General features: G+C 46.3%; 1 protein-coding gene and 2 pseudogenes across 1 annotated transcript; 1 reads left to right on the forward strand and 2 right to left on the reverse strand.

The window, feature by feature from the left end:
• Positions 1–769: 769 nt before the first annotated feature.
• On the reverse strand, positions 770–14,438 carry LOC123115055 (beta-glucosidase 5-like; annotated as a pseudogene).
• A 3,503-nt stretch (positions 14,439–17,941) lies between these two features.
• Positions 17,942–21,272, forward strand: LOC123113376 (26S proteasome non-ATPase regulatory subunit 10). Its single transcript, XM_044534595.1, has 5 exons — positions 17,942–18,254; positions 18,358–18,496; positions 19,758–19,882; positions 20,338–20,484; positions 20,876–21,272. The coding sequence occupies exons 1-5, from the start codon at positions 18,063–18,065 to the stop codon at positions 21,008–21,010; spliced, it is 738 nt and encodes a 245-aa protein (XP_044390530.1). The 5' UTR covers positions 17,942–18,062; the 3' UTR covers positions 21,011–21,272.
• A 1,088-nt stretch (positions 21,273–22,360) lies between these two features.
• Positions 22,361–23,864, reverse strand: LOC123113375 (uncharacterized; annotated as a pseudogene).
• Positions 23,865–24,538: the final 674 nt, after the last annotated feature.

Consider the following 24,538-nt stretch of genomic DNA (forward strand, 5'->3'; position numbering starts at 1 on the left):
GCTACCGCGGCGTCCGCCTGCGCCCCAACGGTGGGTACTACTCCGAGATATGCTCCGGCGATCTCCGGCTCGGCCTCGGCACCTACGGGACGGCGCGCGAGGCCGCCCGCGCGTACGCGGCGGCGTGGCGCCTAGGCAGGCCGCGCGGGCAGATGAATTTTCAGGACGTCTACACGCTCCAGCAGGCGCTCAACGTCGCCCCGCCGCCTCGTCTTAACACGGCACAAGACCGCGCGAAGCAGGCTGAGCGGCAGCGCCGCCTCCTCGTCGCCCAGAAGGACGAGCGGGTCATGGCGGAGTGGCGCCGGCGTCACCCGGAGGACGTCGCCTACGAGCAAGTCTACTGGGCAAGGCGCCGCGAGGAGGACATGCGAAGGCGCCGCGAGGAGCGGTTGGACAGGCGTCGGTGGAATGCATTGGCGAATGCGCAGTCGGATATCGTTGCAACAGGTGGGAGGTCGTTCTTCACGGAAGACGATGATCGTTGGTTGGACATATGGCTCGATACCTCGGACGACACCGACGAGGATGATGATGGTGATGATGGTAGCGACTTGGAGTAGTTTCTATCTAGTTGCACCGTAGTTTTATCTATGCTTTCGAACTATCTATCTAGTTGCAACGATGTAAAATACCTTTGTATCATTTTTTATTTTTATGCAATATATCTAGTTTTTTATTTATCTATGCTATAAAAAAATGTTGTGAACGCGCATGCTGCATTTTTACGCGCTGCTGGAACGACAAGCGCGCTGCATTTTAACGCAGCTGCTGGAGCCAGTGTTGTGCGCCGCGCCAAACCAGGCGATGGGCGCGTCAGCAACCAGTTTTTTGCGGGCGACGCGTTTGACGCCTGTTGAAGATGCTCTTAGCAACTCAGGACACGGCGCTCAGGCTCAGCTCCTGGTTCCCCGCCGTCCTAGAAACAAGTGCAGTGGTTCCGTTGCGCTTGAGGAAGCTGGAGTACCAGCGAGCCGAGAGCCTGGCCTGCCGCGGCCGCCTCTCGTCAGCGAAGTCCACGCGGTACAGCCCGTACCTCGACTGGTACCCGGCAAGGAGCTCGAACAGGTCCACGAATGCCCACGCGAAGTAGCCTCGCACGTTGGCTCCCTTCCTGCACAACAAACAAACAAACAGAGCATGAATGAACGAAGGAACTGTGAAAACTGGAAAAGAGAGAATTGGATCGGCACAACCCTAAAGGTGGCCTCAGGATGTATATTTATACTTGACCACTAGGGCACAACCGGCGCACCGGGGTACATCAGATAGATACAAGTTGTTACGGGATAATGACTACAAAGAGACAAAAGATACTAACTAACTCCATGTACAATATCTAGCGTGTTTAACATCCCCCCTCAATCTAAGCTTCGTACTAGAAGATTGAGATTGTGTCTATTTGAGACAAACGCCGATTCAGCTAATTGTTTCGTGAAGATATCAACAGTCTGGTCCTTGGAAGAGATGAATCTCACATCAAGTGCTTTAGCCGCGACCCTTTCACGTACAAAGTGAAAATCTACCTCTATATGTTTTGTTCTGGCATGAAAGACTGGGTTGGCAGACAAATAGGTAGCACCCAGATTGTCACACCACAGAACAGGAGGTCGAGACATAAAAACTCCAAGTTCACCAAGAACAGATTGTATCCAAATCACTTCAGCTGTTCCATTTGCTAGTGCCTTGTATTCAGACTCAGTACTCGAACGTGAGACTGTGGCTTGCTTTCTTGAGCTCCAAGACACAAGGTTGGGTCCAAGAAATACCGCAAAACCGCCTGTGGATCTTCGATCATCACTGCACCCAGCCCAATCCGCATCCGAGAAGCAACTCAGCAACAACGAGGGTGATCTCTGTATGATGAGGCCCATATCACGTGTGTGCTTGAAATACCGCAGAATGCGTTTGGCAGCTGAAAAATGCACAGTGGTTGGCGTGTGTAAGAACTAACAGACTCGATTGACTGCAAAAGAAATATCCGGCCTCGTGAGTGTCAAATACTGAAGTGCCCCAACCAAACTCCAATATTTAGTGATGTCATCCTGGTCAAGAGGTGATCCACTTTCCTTGCTGATCTTTTCACTTGAAGACATGGGTGTGGTGGATACCTTACAATTTTCCATGTTCGCACGGTGAAGTATGTCGCCAATATATGTCTACTGAGACAGAACAATGCCCCCTGGTGAGGACGTCACCTGAACTCCAAGGAAATAATGCAAGGGGCCAAGATCCTTGAGAGCAAACGAGGCTTGAAGATCAGCAAGTAACTTGGTCGTGGCAGAAGGGGATGAGCTGGCCACGATGATATCATCAACATAGACCAACATGAAAATAGTGACACCACCACGGTTGAAAACGAAAAGTGATGTATCCGCCTTTGATGCCAAAAAACCAAGTTGTTGGAGTCGAGAGCTTAACCGAGAGTACCACGCATGAGGAGCCTGCTTGAGACCGTAGAGAGCCTTGTTGAGCTTACACAAGTATCTGGGTACAGAAGGATCATCACACCCAGGAGGCTGACGCATGTAAACATCCTCCTGAAGAATGCCATGGAGAAAGGCATTTTGGACATCCAACTGTCGCAGAGACCAACCACGTGAAACAGCAATGGAAAGAACAAGACGTACAGTGACGGGTTTAGCCACAGGGCTGAAAGTATCATCATAGTCCAACCCATACATTTGCTTGAACCCCTTGGCAACAAGACGAGCTTTGAGACGATCAACAGAACCATCAGCCTTGTGCTTGATCTTGTATACCCACTTGCAATCAATAATGTTAACACGCGGTGGGGGAGGAACGAGCGTCCATGTACCATTTTGGCGAAGAGCATCAAGTCCTGCCTGCATTGCCGCACGCCATGCGGGAGACTGAAGGGCTTCACGGTGATTTGCAGGCTCTCGGAGAGCAAGAAACGCACGCTTGGACGGATCATAGACGATCGTTCCATCGGTGCGATGTTTAACATGACGAGTGTGATCACGAGTCCGGGTGACCATAGCGTGAGCAGTTGGTGCAGAAGATCCTGGGGCCGCATAAGATCCAGTAGCGGCGGAGGCAGACGCGTCAGCAGCCGATGTCTCCTCGGATCCCGTGCTGGAGTCGGCCACGGGCTGCCGCGCATGCAGAGATAGGGCAGCATCGGTGTGCGGGCCGTCAGCGTCAGCCGACCGCGTCATGCCAGGAGCTGGGGCCGCGGCAGCAGTAGGTCGCGCCGCGCCAGGGTCTGGGCCCATTGACCCAGCAGCCGCCACATGGGCCCGTGCCCCAGGCGTGTCAGGTATGGCGGGGGACCGCTGTGGAACGGGTCCCACCACAGGTGAGGGGAGGCGCGCCCCATGCACGGCATGGGCGGGAGTGGGAGACACGGTCCCAGCCGCGCCCGACACGTGGCCGCGTGGAGACGCAGACCCGTCGCTGTCGAATCCCGCTGGCGTGGGCGACGCGCAATCATGGGCCGACGCGGGATCCGAGGGAGGATCCTCACCAGAATCCGCGCTAGGATCTGCATGGGATCCCGAAACTGCTGCAGGAGGGATTTTCTGCGCCAGGGGAGTACCTGCATCCAGATTAGCATCCAAACCAGATGTGCCATAATTCATGTGATCATGAGGTAAAAGAAGGATAGAATGTTCTGAGACACGGGGAGGTGCAGGCGAGGGTTGGGGATGGGCAAAGGGAAAACGTTTTTCGTCAAAGACAACATCACGTGATATGTAGATGCGAGAAGTAGGCACATGAAGGCATTTGTATCCTTTGTGCCGGATGTTGTACCCTATGAAAACACATTGTTGAGAGTGAAAAGTGAGTTTGTGGGTGTTGTAGGGACGCAAGTTATGCCAAGATGCACACCCAAACGTCTGAAGAGAAAGATAGTCCGGTTTTTGTTGGAATAATTTTTCCATGGGGCTAAGGTTAGCAATGACACGACTAGGGAGACTATTGATGAGATAGCATGCAGATAGATATGCCTCATCCCAGAAACGCAGAGGCATAGACGCATGAGATAAGAGGGAAAGGCCCATGTCGACAATGTGGCGGTGTTTTCTTTCCGCGGTACCGTTCTGTTGATGTGTGCGAGGACAGGAAACATGATGAGTAATACCAAGTTGACGAAAAAATGTGTTGCTAAGCTTTTTGTACTCTCCGCCCCAGTCCGACTGGACACATAAAAATTTACGAGCGAGAAGTCGTTCAACATGAGCAAGAAAATCACGAAAAACGTCAAACACATCACATTTTCGCTTGAGAAGATAAATCCAAACAAATTTGCTATAATCATCAATGAACGAAACATAATACTGGAACCCGCTAGATGAAGTCTTAGCAGCCCCCCACACATCTGAGAATACTAATTCCAAAGGAAAAGAGGAAACACTCGACGATCTAGGAAAGGGAAGCTGGTGTGCTTTGCCTTGCTGACATGCATGACAAACAGTGGCCAGGGACCGACTCGAGGACACTATTTTATTGGACGCCAAGATATGTTGGACGACTTGAGACGCCGGATGGCCAAACCGGGCATGCCAATCTTGAGCAGAGAGCCAAACGGAGGACAAGGCATGGGACTTCATCGGCCGGATAGGATAGAGCCCGTTTTCACATCTGCCTTGAAGAAGTACCCTCTTGGTGGTCAAATCCTTCATGAGAAAATGAGTAGGATAGTATTTTAGATAAGCATGATTATCAACAGCAAGGCGGTTAACAGAAAGAAGGTTTTTATCAGCATGAGGACCGTGAAGAATATTGCGAAGTTGAAGATTGGCAGAAGGGGTGGGAAGGATCGCATGACCACGATGAGCTATGTGCAAACCTGAGCCATCAGCCGTGTGGATGCGGTCTCTCCCAGGGTATTTCTCCCTGACAGTGAGCCGGTCCAGATCAGAAGTAATGTGGTCGGTGGCTCCCGTGTCCGTGAACCACGCAGGATCACCAAGGATGGAAGGAGGTGACGCAGCAGCTAGCCCCGCCATCTTAGATTGTTGAGGTTGGAACGCGTGGTTGAAGCGTTGGCCACACTCCCAGGCATAGTGCCCAGGACCACGGCAGAGTTGGCATTGGACGCGGGTGTCATTACCACCCCCGTAGTCACCGCGGTCACTACCGCCATGGTTGCCACCGTAGTCCTGACGATTACCGCCGTGGTCACCGCGGTTGCCCCCGCGGTTGTTGTTGTTGTAGTCACCGCGATCGCCGTGATTACCGCGACCCTTGCCACGGTAGTTGCCCTTGCCGCCGCGAGTGTTATTGGTGTTGCCAGGCTTGTCACGGGCGATGTAGTTGACGGAGGAGCCACCAGCTTGGAGATGAAGGCGCGCAGCATGGTACACGAGACAGCGCTCAAAGGAGAGTGCGTGCGAATAGAGCTCCCCAAGAGTCATCTCATCAATTCGAGTGGTGACAACGGTGATGAGGGGCTCATAGTCGCTCTCGAGCCCGGTGATGACGGCGGTGATGATGTCGTCATCCCGCATGGGGTGACCAGCCACCGCGAGTTGATCAGCAAAGGAGCGAATCTTGGCGAAATAATCCACCATAGAGAGATTGCCCTTGCGGAAGTTTGCCATATCAAGTTTGATCTGGACAACGCTGGCGCGGCAATGAGCGGAGTACATCTCCTCAAGATGTGCCCAGATAGCACGAGAGGTGTCAAAGCGGATGACCTGCATGAGCACGTCGTCGGTGAGAGATGCAAGGAGATAGCTAAGAACGATCTGGTCCTGCCGGTACCAAGTCGCATATTCAGGATTAACCGCTCGTTCCCCCTTGTCATCGGGTGGAAGCAGCCGAGCTGGTGTAGGACAGGTGCCATCAACATAGCCAGTGACATTGGCGATGCGAAGAGGAGGTAGGATCTGGGCTTTCCAGAGGAGGTAGTTGGAGGTGGTGAGCTTCGCCGTAATGAGGCTAGCGGAAGGAGGTGGAACAGAGGAAGTGGATGGCGCCGAGAGAGAGGCCGGCAGGGTCAGCGAGGGCATCGCAGAGGAAGTCATGGCGCCAGCGGAAGGAGATCCCATCGAGCAATTACGCGAGATGGCCTGATACCATGTGAAAACTGGAGAAGAGAGAATTGGATCGGCACAACCCTAAAGGTGGCCTCAGGACGTATATTTATACTTGGCCACTAGGGCACAACCGGCGCACCGGGGTACATCAGATAGATACAAGTTGTTACACGAGATAATGACTACAAAGAGATAAGAGATACTAACTAACTCCCTGTACAATATCTAGCGTGTTTAACAGGAACGGCGGGCACAGCTGCTGCTTTTCGAAAGTCAATGCTGAAAGAACGGGTGTATGTGACTGATCTCGAGTTCTCGACGCACCTCATCGCGTTAAGTGTGCTTTCCATGTAGCTGCCCAGGAAACCGACCCTGTCGGCGTCATCTAGGCTGTCACCGGACCTGTTTGGTTCATAAGTCCTAAGACTTTTTTTAGTCCCAACTTATAAGTCACAAGTCCCTAAAAAGTTTCTACCTGTTTGGTTCCTGGGACTTATAAGTCCCTATAAGATCATATTACAACTATAAGTCCCTATAAGTCCCTCCTTGAGAGTTTTATTTTATAAGTCCCAAATGCCCACTTTAAGTCCCTATAAGTCCCTCTTGTTTGGTTTAGATGGGACTTATAGAGACTTTTTTAAGTCCCTAAGCCAATAAGTCCATAGAAACAAACGCCCTGAAAACAACATGACTACATGAGCAACGATGCACCTTTCTTCTTTAACAGAGGCTTTTGCTTATGGTTGGGAATTCTGCTCGCCGTTCTCTTGGACATAGACCGGAAGGCTCCCGTAGGTTTCTTCAGGTACTCCAGTTGAAGTTCCAGCCCTCTGGGATCACTTGGAACATCTGCTGGGGGACCCTGCACCCAAATAAGGATCATCTTTGACAGTTACTATCAAGCTTCTGGTATCAGTTTTTGAGTGGGTATTTCTTTTCTAATCTCTTGAAGAAGTTCAGAAACATATAACATAATTCAACGGATGTACACTGAATGACCAGAATAGTTGTTTAGCTAAAAATTGGCAACTTTGCAAAACACATTGACGACATAATATTCTTTTACCTGACCAGATGGTGGGTCTGTCCTAGAACCTGCATCATACAAAGGGGTCGTTACTTAGAAAAGTACGTTCAGCTCTTTTCTGTTACATTAGTGTACAAAAACATGCTTTGAGATGCATAACAGACTTTAAATGTGTTTCGAGGGATGATTCAAGACTGCACTCAGAGACATGCCCGATTTACGTCACTGGTGAATCTGGAAAGGTTGCTTGCGAGCTTGTCTTAGCAATTAGCATTAGCAGGACATCGTTTCGCAACACCTTGGCTAGCCTTTTTTGTTGGTAATCAGGATTCAGGAATCTCCTTGTTGCTTGTGTGACTTGTTGCTAGAAAAATGAATATTAAGCCTACTATTACACACAATTTCTAGTGCAACTGCTTAATTACCTGTTAGATGGAGAATGAATGTCCTAGAAAAAGAAACTCTAAATAAGCAATCAAATTGCACATCCACATAGTACATAACTCTGAATGGTTAAGCAACAATCCTAGTATGTAGTATCACTATCCAGAAAAGATACTTTTTTTCGATAAAGAACATTTCATTCAATTTGATATATTGAGGTGATACAACCGCATTGAAGAATGCCCGGCCTCTGCATAGCGTGATGCGCACAGCCAACATGTCCAACAAGCCTAAAAATAAATATCGTTTTACAGCAAAAGTAAATCAGTCCAGCCTAGGATGGGGCAACGCCTATCCGGAGATTACACCGCCATCCATGTTGGGAGAAAACCTCCCTGGTTGTATGCTCCAGCCGTGTAGACGCCATCATAAAAAGGTCTCTGTCCTCTGGCCTCTGCAGGATAGACCACGTACGGAGCCATCGCGTACACGCATGGATAACCTGCACAGGAGATGAAACACATTTATTGTTAAAAATCACATCATTTCTGATGAGCCACGGTGCCCAACATAAGGCAGCCACTCCCACGAGTAGATGTGCAGAAAATTGTTTATCGATACCCGCCAACCAATTGCCGAACATGTTACGTGCACTACGTGGGGGATATAGATTTGAAGCTACTTGAACTATGGCCCAGACTACACGAGTAAACTTACACTCAAAAAATAAGTGTTTGATGGACTCGTCATGTTGGCAAAAGACACATGTCTTGCTACCTTGCCAGTTGCGTCGTGCCAAGTTATCTCTAGTTAAGATGACCCCTCTGTTTAGAAACCAGAGGAATATCTTCACTCTTAGGGGAATTTTGAGCTTCCACAATTTCTTGTTATCAACCGGTACATCAGTGTGGGTTATTGCATCATACAAGGATTTGACTGAAAAGGTACCATTCTGATGCAAATTCCATCGGAACTTGTCTGGTTCGCCTGACAGCTGAATGGCCTCCAGACGATTGAGTAATTCATTCCATGCTACCAGACGAGGCCCAATAAGGTCCCTACGGAAAGAAATATCAGGGTTTTCTTGTCCCAATACTTGTTTGATTCGTGACTAATTTATGTCTGACAATCCTATACAAGCTAGGGTATTGCACCATAAGAGGAGTGGCCCCCAGCCAGGTGTCTTCCCAGAATCGAACCTGAGAACCATCCCTAACCGAGAAAGTGCCAAATTGAAAAAAGAATTCCTTGGCCTTCATCACGCCACTCCAAAAATGTGAATCACCGGGTTTCCAATGAACTTGAGAAATGGCTTTAGACCCCACGTACGTGTGTTACGAATGATTTCATGCCATACTCCATTCTCAGTGAGTAGTTTGTATACCCATTTACTCAAGAGAGCGATGTTTTTAATCTCAAGATCCTGAATTCCAAGGCCCCCTTGACTTTTAGGTCGGCATACTATACTCCACCTAGCCAGCCGATATTTCTTGGATTCATTATCACACTGCCAAAAAAATCTGGATCTAAAATAATCGAGACATTGTAGAACCCTTTTAGGTAAGTGGAAGAATGACAACATGTATAGAACCATGTTGCTGAGGACGGAATTAATCAGAATCAACCATCCCCCATACGACAAGAGTTTGGCCTTCCAGCTGGCTAGGCGTTTCTCAAGTCTTTCTTCCACTTGCTTCCACTCAGCAATAGTTAAACGCCGATAGTGAATAGGAATACCTAGATACCTAATCGGGAACTGGCCGAGCTGACAGCCGAAAATCTCAGCATACTCAGATGCGGACTCTGCAGCATCGCCGAAGCAGAAAAGCTCGCTCTTATGGAAGTTAATTTTGAGACCAGAGAGCTCCTCAAATGCACATAAAAGTAATTTGAGGTTTCTAGCTTTATCTAGGTCATGATCTAGAAAAAGTATAGTGTCATCCACATATTGTAGAATAGACAGTTCTTCTTCTACCAGATGAGGAATCACGCCGCTAAATTGACCGGCCACCTTAGCCCGCTCAACAATGATAGCTAACATATCAGCTATAATGTTGAACAAAATAGGGGAAGCAGGGTCCCCTTGGCGAAGCCCCTTCCTAGTCTGAAAGTAGTTGCCAACATCATCGTTGACTTTGATAGCCACACTACCTCTAGAAACAAAACTCTCTACCCATCGACACCATTTTGGTGATAACCCCTTCATGCGCAAAGTTTGCAAAAGAAAGGGTCATTTGACTTTGTCATATGCTTTTTCGAAGTCTATTTTGAATATGACTCCATTCAACTTTTTACGATGGAGCTCATGCACAGTTTCATGTAGCACAACAACTCCATCTAGTATGTTGCGTCCTTGCATAAATGTTGTTTGAGTGAGTTTGACGACGTGGTCAGCCACCCCGTTCAACCTATTAGTTGCCACCTTTGTGAATATCTTAAAGCTGACATTTAGAAGGCAAATCGGTCTATATTGTTGAATACGACTAGCCTCCTTAGTCTTGGGCAGAAGAATAATTTCCCCAAAGTTTAAACGGGCAATATCAAGGTTTTCAGCATGCAGTTGGTTAAACAACTGAACCAAATCTGCCTTAATCATATCCCAAAAACATTGATAAAACTCCGCCGGAAAACCATCTGGTCCTGGAGCCTTGTTGTGTTCCATTTGAAACACCGCCGCTCGAACTTCCTCTTCAGAGAACGGAGAGGTTAAAAACTCATTTTCTACCTCTGAAACTTGAGGTATATCATGAGTAATAGACTCGTCGAGCACAAAAGGGCTTTGAGGTGAAGGTCCAAAAAGCTCTTTGTAGTACTTAGTAATGAAATTTTTTAGCGGTGCATCCCCCTCTATACGGCCTTCGTCTTGGTCAAGAGCGAAAATACGTTTCTTTCTATGTCTGCCATTGGCTAGCATTTGAAAATACTTCGTATTATCATCACCTTGAACAATTGAGTCAGCCTTGCATCGTTAGTACCATTTAATCTCTTCCTCGCGTAAAAGGCGGGCAATTTGCTCATTTAGATGGCTTTTTTGCTCAATCTCGGCAGCAGAAAGAGGCCTCACCTCTGCAACTTTATCAAGGGTGTCGATTAAGGTAGATAGTCGCAGCTTTTCTTTTTTGTATACGCCGGCAGTGTGTTTAGCCCATCCACGAAGGAATCGTCGCAAGGCGCGAATTCGATTGTTCCATCCTTGAATGGGCATGTTACCCCGAGGTTGACGCACCCACACTTTCTTAACCAGGTCATGGAATCCGTCTCTAGTGAGCCATCCCAGTTCAAATTTAAACTGTGGACGGTTGGAGCTTGGAGTTGTTTGTCCAAAATCGGTTAGCAAAGGAGCATGATCCGATAGGGCCTCGATTCTTTCTAGTGCGTGTACTGATGCAAGGGGATATTTATATTCCCAGTGGGTGGTCACTAGCACCCGGTCAAGTTTTTCATAAGTAGGGATTGATCGGTTATTGGCCCAGGTGTACTGACGACCAGACAAAGTGAGCTCCCGCAGGTGTAGGCTGTCAATAACAGCATTGAAGAGGAAAGGCCACCTAGTGTCAAATCGGTCATTGTTTTTTTCCTGTTGATATCTAAGGATATTAAATTCCCCCCCCCCCCCGATTAACATGGGATGGGGATTGTCCCGACAGGTATTAACAAGCTCTTTAAGGAAAGCGGACTTAAACTCCTCTTGAGCAGCGCCATATACAGCCACTAGACTCCAAAGGAAGTTGTCGGACTTGTTTCGAAGATGAAATTTGATATGATATTCACCCTTCGAAGTGGATAAAAGTTCCAAGTATGTCGAGTGGATGCCAAGCAAGATTCCACAGACCTTCCGGATGGGGGTAAAACATGCCATTCATAATCATAACCACATGAAAAGTGGTCAAGAACACATGTCTGCAAATCACGTTTACCCGACTCAGTGATGGCCACAAAGTCCAAGGCATGATCCTTTACACAATCGGCAATATGTTTGTGTTTAGCCAAGTCACCAAGACCTCTGCTATTCCAAAACATACCTCTTATGATGAACCATTTTTATATTTAGGTACCTTTGCCCTCTTAGATGGGCGCCCTCTTTTCTCCAGAAAAGATACTTACCCCTTAAACTAACTGATATGTCTGCGCCGTAGTCTCGAACGCCTGTTGCTAGAGGGCGATCATTCATGTAGAGAGAGTAGTAGTGATTTATTCCAATAAAATCTAAAGAACCCTTGATAAGTTCAGACTGAACTTCCGTGAAGGATGGAAGGCGAGAGCCAACAATCTTCTTCATTACTTCTGGGTAGTCCCCAAACACCAATGGATCTAGTATCCTGCCAGTACCGCACTTAAGATCTCAACAGTGCATGTTGATTATGCAGGCTAAATGCTTCCAGTGACAAAAATGGAGGTACAATATCATACCAGCCGAAGAAGAAATCTTTACATCTCCGAGTTGCAGCTAAATCCACAGTTGTTTTCATTCCTTCACAAAATAACATAAAAACAAACACATTCGATTCTTCTATAATTTTATTTTTAAATATCCTATAGTTAAGAATTAATTGAATCGGTTCAATTCTTGCCCTCATATTGAAATGAATGGAATTTGTCAATGGGTAACTCCAGAAAGAGTACACACTTATACCAATAACTCCTTTTTGCATGGCCTACGTCCAAAAAGGTTCCTTAGTTTCCTATGAGCCTATACCTTGGAAAAACAGTTGCACCGTGACAGGGAGATAACGAACAATGTAATACTACCTCTGTTTATCAATAATATAAGACGTTTTGGCAGTTCAAATTAAACTGCCAAAACGTGTTATATGAATGAACAGAGGGTGTAGCTTTTTTTAGACAACAAAGAATAAGAGTCTATATAAATGATTTATGTCCCAGGAAGGCAGGAACCTAAACAAAATAAATTGACTACTCCCCCAAGAATTACTTAGCCAATGCTGAAAGATGTATATTAATAAAAAAGATGAATTACGATGTGGTCAATGCGTAATGACTGAAAATGGTGCCTCCACCCTTAAGGAAAGCTAAAATGGTTTGTAATTTCACAGTTCACAAAGAACCTAAGCATCACCAAAACTTTTTAAGTACAAGATCATCCACTCACTTGATATTTTTTTCTATACAGACTGACAACAGATGCATGAGCCATAAGGGTATTATGAGCTGCTATGTATGGTTCCACGGTAGAGTCCCCAGCGGTGCACTTTGTTGCTCCAAATGGATCCGAGCAACGGCTAGGAGGGAATGTAGCAACATCATAAGAGGCCAATATGCCAATGTTTGGCTCATTCACCGTCGTCCAAGATACAACCCTATCTCCAAACTCCCTGAAGCAAACATCTGCATATGCTGTGAAATCTTCGCTGCATTTCTCAGATTTGAAAATATGAATAGAACAAATGATTATGTCATCTGCATATGCCAATGGCATATAAAATCGCCACTGTGGTAGAGTTATCTATTTGGTAGTGAAATCATATATACACTTACATGATTCTGGGGCTTAACCATCCACCATACTCGTCTTCAAGAATCTGGGGGAGATCTAGGTGGTGGAGTGTGATGTGGACTTGAATTCCTGGGATAAATACCACGGAGACCAGACGGTTCAAACTTTTATTTGCATGCATTTCTCTTTCTTGAGAAGGAACATGATTATATGAAGTTTGAATCTAACAACCGATTGCAGTTAAACATTTAAAATGCTCAAGGATCTAATAAAAATACTTGCCATGATTCACTAGCTCGTCAATGAGGTTATTGTAGTATTGTAGCCCTTTGGGATTGACAGCTCCGCGTCCATCTACAAACCCGAAATTTCCAGAAACAATGAGATCAATTAGAAAACTAATTAAAGCAATTTGTTCTGATGAAGGTCATGATAATTTCTGTACTTGGAATGAGCCTTGACCAGGAGATGGAGAACCTATAGGCCTCTAGGCCTGTCTCATACATGTGCTTGACATCCTCCTGCAAAATTATACTATAAGCCAAATTTCTTTCAGAATTACTAAAGCATAGATGCTCAAGATTTGCAAGGCCCCATATTATTTACTCCTACCATGTATTTGTGGTACCCATCTGCAGCAACATCTCCCATGCTTTTGTCTGGCATTTTGCCTGCAAGATGAAAAATCTAGCTGTCAAAATTGACCAAACCATGATTGGTCAACCACATCAAGTTCCGGTCTTGGCTATTGCCAATAATTTCTCTGAATTCAGTTATGCTTCAGCAACATAAATGCTAGCTGTGTAAATTGTTCCACCAAGAGGGCACTCGTCCCAAATATCCGCTCAACGCATCAATTAGGCTGGTCATAGTGGGGAGTAACTTAGACTAGTAACATACATATGTTACTAGTCTATGTTACTACCTTCATAGTGGGTAGTGTCATAGGTGTGGTAACATAGTTGCCTTCATTTATTACTTTGTAGACTCGTTATGCATTGGAAACCGCTATGTGATGGTAACATATTATGTTACTCTATTTGCCTCTCTCCTCATTAACTACTTGCCACATCATCATTTTTGCTTATGTGGCATCTATGTTACTACCTATGTTACTCCCACTATGACCAGCCTTAGGAAAACTGATCACAAATTGCTCGAGGTGCTATTTGTTACGCATTGGGAAATATCCATGGTCAGGCTAAAACAAAATGCAGCACCGGAAAACCAGGAGGTAGATTTCACAAAGAGACATGTAGCAACCAACCTGCGTGAGTGAAAGTGTCCCAACTGCTTGGGCTCCTGCCATCCTCAGCAACAGCACCCTCATACTTGCAGGCAAAAGAAACAGACATCAAAATTGATTAAACGGACGACGAACTAAACACGCCAGAACTCTCAGCCCAAACAAGGTAAGATCACTTACTTGGTATGCCGAGGTTCCAGCTCCAAAGACGAACTCCTGTGGGAAATCTCTTCTTGTGAAGCCAAGGCCAGTCACAGCCGCACCCTGAACCCAGAGGGACAGCAAGAGGTAGAAGAAGGAATCAGAGGCACCCCCCATCTGTGGCTGTCTTCTTCTGTGCACTGATTAATAAAAGACACACCGCGTTATTTCAGAAAACAAATTCCACGAATTGAGCAGGACTGTCTGTGCATAAAAAAGGAAGAGCAGGCATTGCAGCAGGATGGATGGTGAGCGCCAGCATCGGCGCCTGTCCCTCTTCTCCAGCTTCTGGCGCGCTGATGGAACCGCGGAAACGATCAGTTGACATTGAACAGGCACTGGCAGTGGCTTCCGCTAGCACGCCGGCAGCTTACTGGACAGCGGAGTGCTCGGCGGCGCCGGCGGAGATGGAGGGGCCAACGCTTTCACGGAAGAATCGAAGTGCGAAAGTGGAGGGGAAGAAGAAACACCAACACATGCAGAGGAAACAATAATGGGACGGGGTATCCGTCCCTACCCTAGTAGCTCGTCGTCTCGCCGCCGACGAGTCAGTGGCCCCGCCAGCAGACGGAGAACACTGTCGAGTGCCTTTTTCTTTTCTTTTTTTTTTTTTGAGGCAGAGTGCATGTTCATGGAGCAGAGTGCCTGTGAAACTAAAAAGCTTAAACTGTGGCGGCGATTCCCAACAAAAGGCACTCCATGGATTTATTTTTTTAACTAAAAAGCTTAAATTTTAAAAATTACAAAATTAAGTCCTCCATGGAGCTCGGCCTCCAAGACGGCCTACTCAACCCAAATCAATCTCAACATACCCAACCTTTTGAATTTACTAACTCTCGTCTAAATAAAAATTAGTTAAATCTCCTCTAGCCGTCATCCTATCTGGTTTTACATGGTGATTCATATAGTATATATTGTTCTGTTTCCATTTGATTTATTTACATCTTTTGGGGTTATCATTTTCATTCTCTTTTCACGTGCAACACGCATGGAGAAAAACCAGATGAAAAACAATTAATAAACATACTAAATAACTAAAGTTTACTAGAAAAACGTACATGAAAAGTGACATACACTAATTATCACATCACATAAATTAAAGTAATGACTTCACTAAAAGTTTATCCAGTTTAGTTGCTTAGTATGTTTATTAATTGTTTTGGTTTATGTCGGTTCTACTAATATTTCATGCTTGAAAGTTGGGATGTAGGAGACATGCGGCTAGGAGAAAGAAGAACATGACGATGTGTGTTGGTCACCCTCTATGTCAAGACATCAAGAGAAAATCCAGATTTTTATGGTGAAATGTGAGACATCACACACACATTGCTCTCTAATGACATGCTCATAAAACAGAAAACAACGTTAGTTAGTACTTTTATTTTATTTATTATTACATTGCAATGCACGGCCATTTACTTTTTTTTATCAATTACACGTGCATTTAGCTCGTAATAATCTTTCCCACTTGTAAAAATTTGAGTTGGTGATGAGTTCACCCACCTTCAAATCTTTTTTTAATTCCTACACGTGGAGCACGTTGCAGGTAGCACCAAATGAAATCAAAAATTGCCAAGCCACGAGTCCAACTCTGGATGAATCTGAAAGGTCAGCATCGTTAATAGTACAGTCAATTGGCTATATGACATTGTCATCTCATCTATAGCCGAGCTTATAGCCGGCAAGTACGATAGTTGCATGATCTTGACAACACCCTCGCTGAAGTGTGAGACCTCAACAAGGTGGCTACGGGTGAGCTCAGCTCAGCTCTTTTGTCTTGTCGTGTTTCCTCGCGTCACCAATGAGATGAACCATAGCGCAGCATCCCGTCCTGCTATAAGATACGACCACTCTATCACAGGTAGCTATTGACCATGAAGAGTAGAAAATAATCACATTGGTGGAACCCATTTCCCACATGAACCACTTCCCAATCAAGCTCCATGTAACAAATCAGAAATCAGTTGTCCTTTAATATCCCAACTCCGACACAAGCTTTAACAATACATATTCATATGGAAATTGTAGTGACCACATATCATCGTAACCTCTGGATTGATGTATAGTTTGCTATGCACGATCTTTATTTATAGGCGTGTGCCATTTATGTTATTCATGCTTTCTTTATGCAGATTAGTTGACGATCATCTAAACATGCATGCCCACTCGCAAAATAAAGAATCACGCTTCAAGATTGCATGCATGCATCCACTCAAGTTCATGCTTTCTTTATGCAAATTAGTTGATGAATAATCAGAACATGAGTGAACATTGCATGAATGCATTCATGTCATACAAGATGACCTATATGTATCAAATGCCATATGCATGGAAATTACATGCACGGCTGAACCCATTTTATTCTTCACCATATAGAGATGCGCGGGGTTAACCTCATCTCTATAGTAATCTTTCCCACTTCTAAAACTTTTAGTTGGTAGTGAGTTCACCCACCTTCAACTCTTTTAGAATTCCTTTGCGTGAAGCATGTTGCACCTAGCACCAAATGAAATAAAAATTTGCCAATCCACGAGTCTAACTTTGGATGAATCTGGAAGGTCAACATGGTTAATAGTACAACCATCAGTTGACTATATGATGTTGTTATGTCATCTATAGCCTAGTTTATGGCCGCCAAATATAATAGTTGCATGTAAAAGTGCACTATTTTGTTGATACATGGCCCACCCCCTCTCTCTCTCTCTCACACACACACACAAAGTGTCTAAGAGCGCCTATTGCAACCGGTTGACCCACTTCTCTTCTCTCTTCTCCAACTCATCAAAAATATAATTTTTCAAGTCTTACAATCCGCCTACATCATCTTACTGTACTTGCTCTAACCAATAACACACGCACTTGTTTCCCGTACAAAGAGCAACAACAGAATAAAATAATATGCCCACTAAGTTTCTTGGGGAGATAAAAAGGCCATCCTTCAAGACCTCCACGCCGAGCGCTGCACTTCGCCGTTTTTGACTGTTTCTTTCCATTCCCTTCTCGGTTATCGTCCACCGCAATAGATCACTAATGCCGATTCACATTAAGTATTAAGTATATGATTCTATCGCCTTTTTACAAAAGAACGAAAAATGGGTTTCAAGTCAAGAAACATATACAGAGATTTAAACCTTTATTTGTAGGGGGCTGGTATATTATGTCTGGTAGATGTTCACTAAACCAGTTATGAGAAATTGGGACTATATGTTATGTTTGTTCAACACAAATAACCATGTTAATGAAATAAAAAAAGAATATGTTGTTGATCCCATTGTTCCCACAATTTATGCCTTTTTGACAGATTTTATTTATTATTTTCCCTATACTTTTGCTATTCCACCTCATTTTTTGTACGTAGTTTCTTAGCATAGCACGGGCGTCTTACTAGTTTTTTTTTTTTTAGAAATACGGGCGTCTTACTAGTAATACTAATAACTTCAGCCTGATGATAAAAAAAATAACTTCAGTCTGAATCCAGAAAATGGACCATATACACCGGAAATGCTTCCAGCAGCCCAAAGTTGTGCGTCCGGGCCGGCTGTGTAGCGAGAATGCCCTTGGGCCTAGCCCACCCGACCCAGTCCGGTTTTCACTTTCTTTCTTGTGGAAGGCGTAAGAGCAGACTGACACAAACATCCCGAAGCGGCAGCCAAAGAACTCAGAGCCTCCGAGAGAGACGACCCAACTCTGAATTCGCAAGCCTCGCTTACTCGCCGGAGCAGCCCACCCAGCACCCACCAGATGGCCGCGGCAATGGAGGTCGACGCCGGCGGGGAGAAGCCGTCGGAGAAGGAGCTCTTCCTCGCCGCGGAGTCCGGGGCCGCCGGCGTCTTCTCCTCCCTCGCCCCCGCCGACCTCGCCGCAGCCCTCTCCCTCCGCAACGAGGACGGCCGCTCCCTCATCCACGTCGCCGCCTCCTCCGCCCGCCCCGAGGCAAGCGCCGCTGCTTCCCCGCGCGATTAGCCCCCAAATCTGCCCCGCCTCCGGGTTTAGGGTTTTGACCCGTTTGGCTTTGGGGGGCTGTTTGATGTTTTAGGCCGTCGCCGCGCTTGTGGCTGCGGGGGGCGACGCCGTGGCGAGCGCCGTGAACGGGAAGGACGAGGAAGGGTGGGCGCCCATTCACTCGGTGGCCAGCAGCGGCAACGCCCAGATCATCGACATCCTGCTCGATCACGGTACGAGACCGTGCCGTTGTACTTGCGTGAATTTGTCCTGTTTGTGCTTACAAGCTCCTACACTTAGTTGGTGAAATTAGGATGACGGGTTGATATCTTCTGATGATTCTTGCTTGCACGGGTTATTTCTGCCTAGTGCGATAATTAGCAGGTATTGCTCCTGGAAATGTTTGTTCTTAATAGGGCGATTTGTTCGAATTGTCATTGCCTGACTGATTTATCCTAGATGACCGATGGTTCCATGATTTTGTTTAGTTATGCTCAACTTCCTGTGCAGCTGATAAAGGTGAATTTGACAGGGTATCAATTTTGGAACTGTTGATTTTGCCATGTTCCATACAGTATTTGGATGCAACGTAAGTTGAACAGCTAGAATGATTCCAGCAGGGTATTAAACATTACTCGAAGAAATATTGGGTTTTGGGTAGCTCATTATTTCTGCTTTGCTTTTTTTCTCTCAGGCAAACTTTGCCATGAATTATACTCCCTCCGTTCCTAAATATAAGTCTTTTTAGAGATTTCAAATGGACTATCACATACAGATGTATATAGACATATTTTAGAGTATAGATTCACTCATTTTACTCAGTATGTAGTCACTTGTTGAAATCTCTACAAGGACCTATATTTAAGAACGGAGGGAGTACTACATATCGCTGATGTCCTGTTCTTAGTTCTTATTCAGTACTTCTCCTATCATATGACACTTTAGTTTATATATGTAGCAAGATAAAATAGAGCTGATATGCATGGCAAGAATAGGACTGATGTGGAGTAGAATGTTATACATCTTCATTTCTGGATAAGTTGTTTAATCCTTCTGAAAAAGGCGACTATCTGATGTCTCTGGCACTGCGTAGCACATTGGCCTAACTAACTAGGTATCAAATGTTGTTTGAAAGTCCTTTGTGTAGGACGACCATACGCGGCTAGATTTCTGTTAAGGGGGAGTGTGTTTCCCCCTAGGGTTGAAGAAGCCACACCAGTTTGTTGGTTTTTCTTGTTTGTTTACTTTTGTGTTTTTATGTGCAGTATATTGCGATGAAATTAGCACCTATCCTGCTACTTCTGTAAAAAAAAAGTCTCCCTGCTGTAGATATGCCTTCTGTAATAGGCATTATGCTATGCTATGTTGCTGCTTTTAAATGAGTTTATACTCCATTCATCTGTATGAATTTGATATCTCAGTATAATCTTCACCTTTTTGCGAGTTCCTGGTAACAGACATAACTATAGTTATTATAAATTTAATATATACCAGGTGCGAATGTTGATTTGACTACTGATGCTGGCCGAACTGCTCTTCACTATGCTGCTAGTAAAGGAAGGCTTAACATTGCTGAAATGCTGATAGCTCATCGTGCAAATGTCAACAAGAAAGATAAGGTTTGTAAACTTCTAATGGTCTAGAAGGAATACCATGAATGGACTCTCAAATCTGGTTCCATGTAATTTAAGTGCTTATGGCTGGTTGTACAAGCACCTCAAGCCCATAAGGAGAATGAAATATTTTTATAGGGAGGGTTATGATATGATCTATGAACATAAAACTGCAAATGAAATTTTATGAGAAGGCTGAAATGTTTACAGTGTAGGTTTTTTTCTTTTGTAGAAATTTACTTTAGCAAGATTGCTGTCCTCTGGATGCCATTCAGGCATAGAAGTTAACTGTGGTGTAGACAACCATCTATATGTACAAATATTATGTTAATTTGAAGTATTAACTGTCAAGTGCAGTAGTTTCTATGAAATACATTTGTCCACTGCTTTCTACATTATCATTGCAGCGTGTTTGAAGTAATTTGGCAGACATGTAAAACATTGAACTACTATCTTGTCAGTTTGGCTGCACACCCCTGCATAGAGCTGCGAGTACTGGAAATGCTGAGCTGTGTGAATACCTGCTTGAAGAAGGCGCAGATATTGATGCAGTTGACAAGCTAGGACAATCACCTCTAATGCATGCCGTCATATGCGAGGACAGAGGGGTAATATTTCCTTTGCTTTCATGCACCACCTCATTGTATTCATAGGTTATGTTGATGCTCTTTCAAATGGCTAAGAGGCTTGGAGCTTCTGTATATATTTTTATGTGTTGCATCATAGGTACACCTTAACTGCTCAATTAAGTTGCAGTTAAATGCTCAGGACAATGATGTTAATATTTTCACCGACTTGGTGTTCAACTATGTAGACTACTTAGTTCATTAGGCAGCCCATTGGGTTTCATAAGTCAAGGAATAATCCTGACATCTCCACGAGTTGATTCGTTTCAAAAATCTCCATCTATGTTGGTTAACTGTTCTCTGATATCCTTTTGTAAATAGATGTGGATTACTTGTATTTCTGCTGATTCTTGCGTTATAATCGCTGTTTTAGGTTGCCTTTCTGCTGATCAGACATGGTGCCGATGTTGACATTGAAGACAAGGAGGGCTACACTGTCCTTGGCCGAGCCTCTGATAGCTTCAGGCCTGCACTGATTGATGCGGCCAAGGCAATGCTCGAAGGCTGAGGATGTTTTGCTGCCCTAAGGTAAGAGATAGATGGAAGAACATGTGGAGTAGAAAAACTGCCGCTGTGTACCTTGTGGTATAAGTATGAAGTGTTTCCCTCCAAAATCAGATTGACCAGCCAGACTTTTTGTTCGCGGTTAATGATTCTCGTGTTGACTTTGGTGTTCTGCTTTTGTGCTCTCTTCAGATGACTTACTGACGATTGTCGTAGTTCAGGACAAAAATGAAAACTTGGTTCTCTTCTGCCAACAGAACTTTTTAGGCTGTGAATTATATGTATTACGCGACACCTGCTTTGAGTAGATGTGAACTTGGTCTGTATGTGTTTCTTTACCATACGATTAGTAGTTCCAGCTACTCTAATTTTGTGTGCTCACATTGCTTCACCGAATATCCCAGTCCCGTATTTATGCTTTGTGAGCCGTCCACTGCTAACTGGAATATGTTTTGGTAGCTTCTTGCGGACTATGAAAACGTAGCTAGTCAACCAAGTGACAGATGAACTGGAAACCTTCGTGTTAAAGCTGGAGCAAGGATTTTGTCATTAAGCCAATGATGGTGGCATCCAATGCCCGTAATGTGCGCAGCGCCACGAGTCGTGTTCCCCATAATTAGTACTAGTACGGTTACTAATGATCTTCATTATGGCGTGGCGTGCATAGCTGGTGCATCCGCCCTGCGTCTTGTATGACACACTCCATAAAGCTCGTTGTGCTACGTCTACCAGGGTCCCTACTGTCTGTTTCAGGGAAAAAAATGCTTCCGCACTGGGGAATTTTCTTCCCCCTTCTGTTTCTGGTGCCTTGGTTTGTTCACGTTCCCAGATAGGACCATAGGAACTTAGGAAGGAGTTAATGAGCAACGCAAGTCCGTGTCGTAGACGCTCCGCCATGCTCCATTGCCCAGCCCACAAATGAAGACGGGGAAAGCACGGGTCGCGATGAAAACAAATGTGGAACCGGTGGATCCTCTGTCCCCTGCGATCCGCATTGAAACCGGGGCCATGTGGTATCCAACGCGGACGCATGTGATCTCCTGCTGCTAGCTTGGCTGGTTCGCGCCGTGCCGCATCCTGCCTTGGCTTCTGCCGGCCAGGTACGTCCCCGTCCTCAGGCCGGTCACTGGCCGATCTCTGTGGGGAACTTCTTATTTAAGACGAGCAGTTAGCGCATGATAGGACTACTGCACTAGGTCCCAGTAGCAGCTAAATCCTAACCATCACATAATAATCAGTCACATATTATAATAGTACGTCTTTTGACTAGCCACCCCGCCGTGCCGAAACCACACCAAAAAAAAACCAAAAAATAGTACACTACTTCTTCACAGAGCAACTGATGAACGCAAAGTTAAAAAAACCAAAAAAATAGTACGCTATTTCTCCAGTCCAGTGCACTCTTCACACTTGACAAATCAATCCGCCGGTAACCATTTGGTCCCGCAAATCCACACCGCTAATCTCACCCAAGAACGTCCGTGGCACTGCCATTCTCTCCTATCCTAGGAACACACACCAAAGAAATGAAGAAATGGGGAAGGAAACTCCAAACAACAAACGAGCTCGGAACTAGCACCAGATCAGATCGGCTAGACTAGACCGCCCTGAGCAGCGCGGCGAGGACGGCGACGGCGGCGTAGAGGGCGACCCCGGCGCGCGGCCCGGCGAGCGCGGCGGAGCGGTGGTGCTGCGCGGAGGGCGGCGGCGACGGCGGCGGCAGCTTCTGGGACTTGATGGCCAGCCGCATCCCGCCGGGGCAGTAGCCGAAGCTGCAGATGAAGTAGTAGGTCTTGGTCTCGTTGAGCTCGAAGGCGAAGCTGCGGCCCTTGCTGTAGTTGTAGATGGCGTTGCTGGCGTCGCACCGGTTGTACCCGGACTCGTTCACCTCCACCACGTCCGCCTGCCCCGCCGTGTAGTAGAACACTGCAATGCATGAGCGCAACACCAGACGAACCGAGTCAGTCAGCCAGCCGGCCGGCCGGCCGGAGGTAGAGTATTACGGCGGAGAAAGAAAGAAAGAAAGAAAGAAAGAAAGGCGGCTTCGCATCTCCTTCCGCGGCCGCGCTCCGGCGACCAGATCTGCTGGCGGCGGCTGGGCTCGAGCTCGAGCTCGAAGCTAGGCGTAAAGAGTAAAGTGAAGTAACCGCGCGCGCACGTACCGAGCCAGTCGCCCTTGTAGAAGGGGCCGTGCTCCTGCTCCCAGCCGGAGTAGTTGGTGTTGGGCAACCAGTTGACCTTGATCTTGTTCGCCGTCGTCGTCGCCGGCAGCGCCGCGCACGCGGCCACCGCCACCAGCACCGCGGCCCACGCAGCCCTCCGCCGCTCCATCGCCTCTTCCTCGTCCGACGAGGAACCAGGGGCGACGAGATGTGCGCGGCTGTTTCTTGCTTCTTCAAAATGGAACGAGCTGGGCGGGGGCAGAGGAGGAAGGTGGTGGGATGGGACGGTGGCCGGCCTGGCCAAGGTCTTAAAAAGAGGAGAGGCGGCACGTGGGAGCGGGGTCCAGGCAGGAGTCTGGAACTCTGGAGGCGCCAGGCGGTGTGCCGGGGAGACGCCATCGTGGCCGTCCGTTCCCGGATCCTGGGGCGGTGGGTCGCGGCCGTGCGGTCGGGTGGTGCCTGCGCACGGTGCGGCGCGGTCTCGGGCCACGGTCGCCGGGCCGGTGCGCGCGCGTGGTTGAGGGGCCGTGTGCCCGTGGGATCTAGATCTACCGTGGCGCGTTCGGCTGTGGGTGACTGACTTTGGGGCGGGAGCGTGTGGCCGCCGGCGTCGATTTGCAACATCGCAACACAGAGCCTGCGCATGGTAGTGGTAGGGTAGCCATTGGAGGAGTGGCCTGGACGCTTGATAGGCATGGCAGCCATCCCAGCGTATTTCGAAAGTCGGTTCAATTTGCAGATTTTCTTTAACACATTATATACATCATAGATGAAACACATTATATACATCATAGATGCAAACGCTCATACATAAGCTCATCCATGTGAACGCACGTACACACACCGTACATCTATGAGCACCTCTGAAAGATATGAGCACCTCCGAAAGACTGAGCGGGGACATCATTTCTGAGATTTACGAAGTCGTTACAGACGTCTTCGTAGTCGATAGAAAGATCTTCTCCCACTGAACGCACAACACCGAAAGGCCTAAAATAAATTCAGAAAAATGCGAGGACCAGTGTCAAATCTAAGACTTGAACCTTGATGGGCTGAAAATGCCACTGTTTTCCTAACTATCCAACCACGTGTTGACAGATTATAATAGTACGTCTTTTGACTAGCCAAAATCAAGTAATTTCAAATAGTAACAAAATCCAAAAGAACTCGTCCTATTCGAAACTAACGGTCCATTCATTTCCAAATAGGATCGATATTTAGTTTGAAGGTTCACAAAATACAAAGCAAACCAAGTATATAAAATATTCAGAGTTGCTATTCCTACACGCAACTTCTACGAAAGTTGACGATGTTATGGCTCAAGACTGCCTCGCCATACCAGAGGCCAGTCCAAACAGGCCGCCTCCTAG

The sequence above is a fragment of the Triticum aestivum genome, chromosome 5B (genome assembly GCF_018294505.1).
Source record: "Triticum aestivum cultivar Chinese Spring chromosome 5B, IWGSC CS RefSeq v2.1, whole genome shotgun sequence".
Lineage (NCBI taxonomy): Eukaryota > Viridiplantae > Streptophyta > Magnoliopsida > Poales > Poaceae > Triticum > Triticum aestivum.

Coding starts and splice junctions, on each gene's coding strand:
- LOC123113376 (XM_044534595.1), top strand. CDS start 18,063: ATGGCCGCGGCAATGGAGGTCGACGCCGGCGGGGAGAAGCCGTCGGAG. Junction 18,255..18,357: donor CCTCCTCCGCCCGCCCCGAG/GCAAGCGCCGCT, acceptor TTGATGTTTTAG/GCCGTCGCCGCGCTTGTGGC. Junction 18,497..19,757: donor CGACATCCTGCTCGATCACG/GTACGAGACCGT, acceptor AATATATACCAG/GTGCGAATGTTGATTTGACT.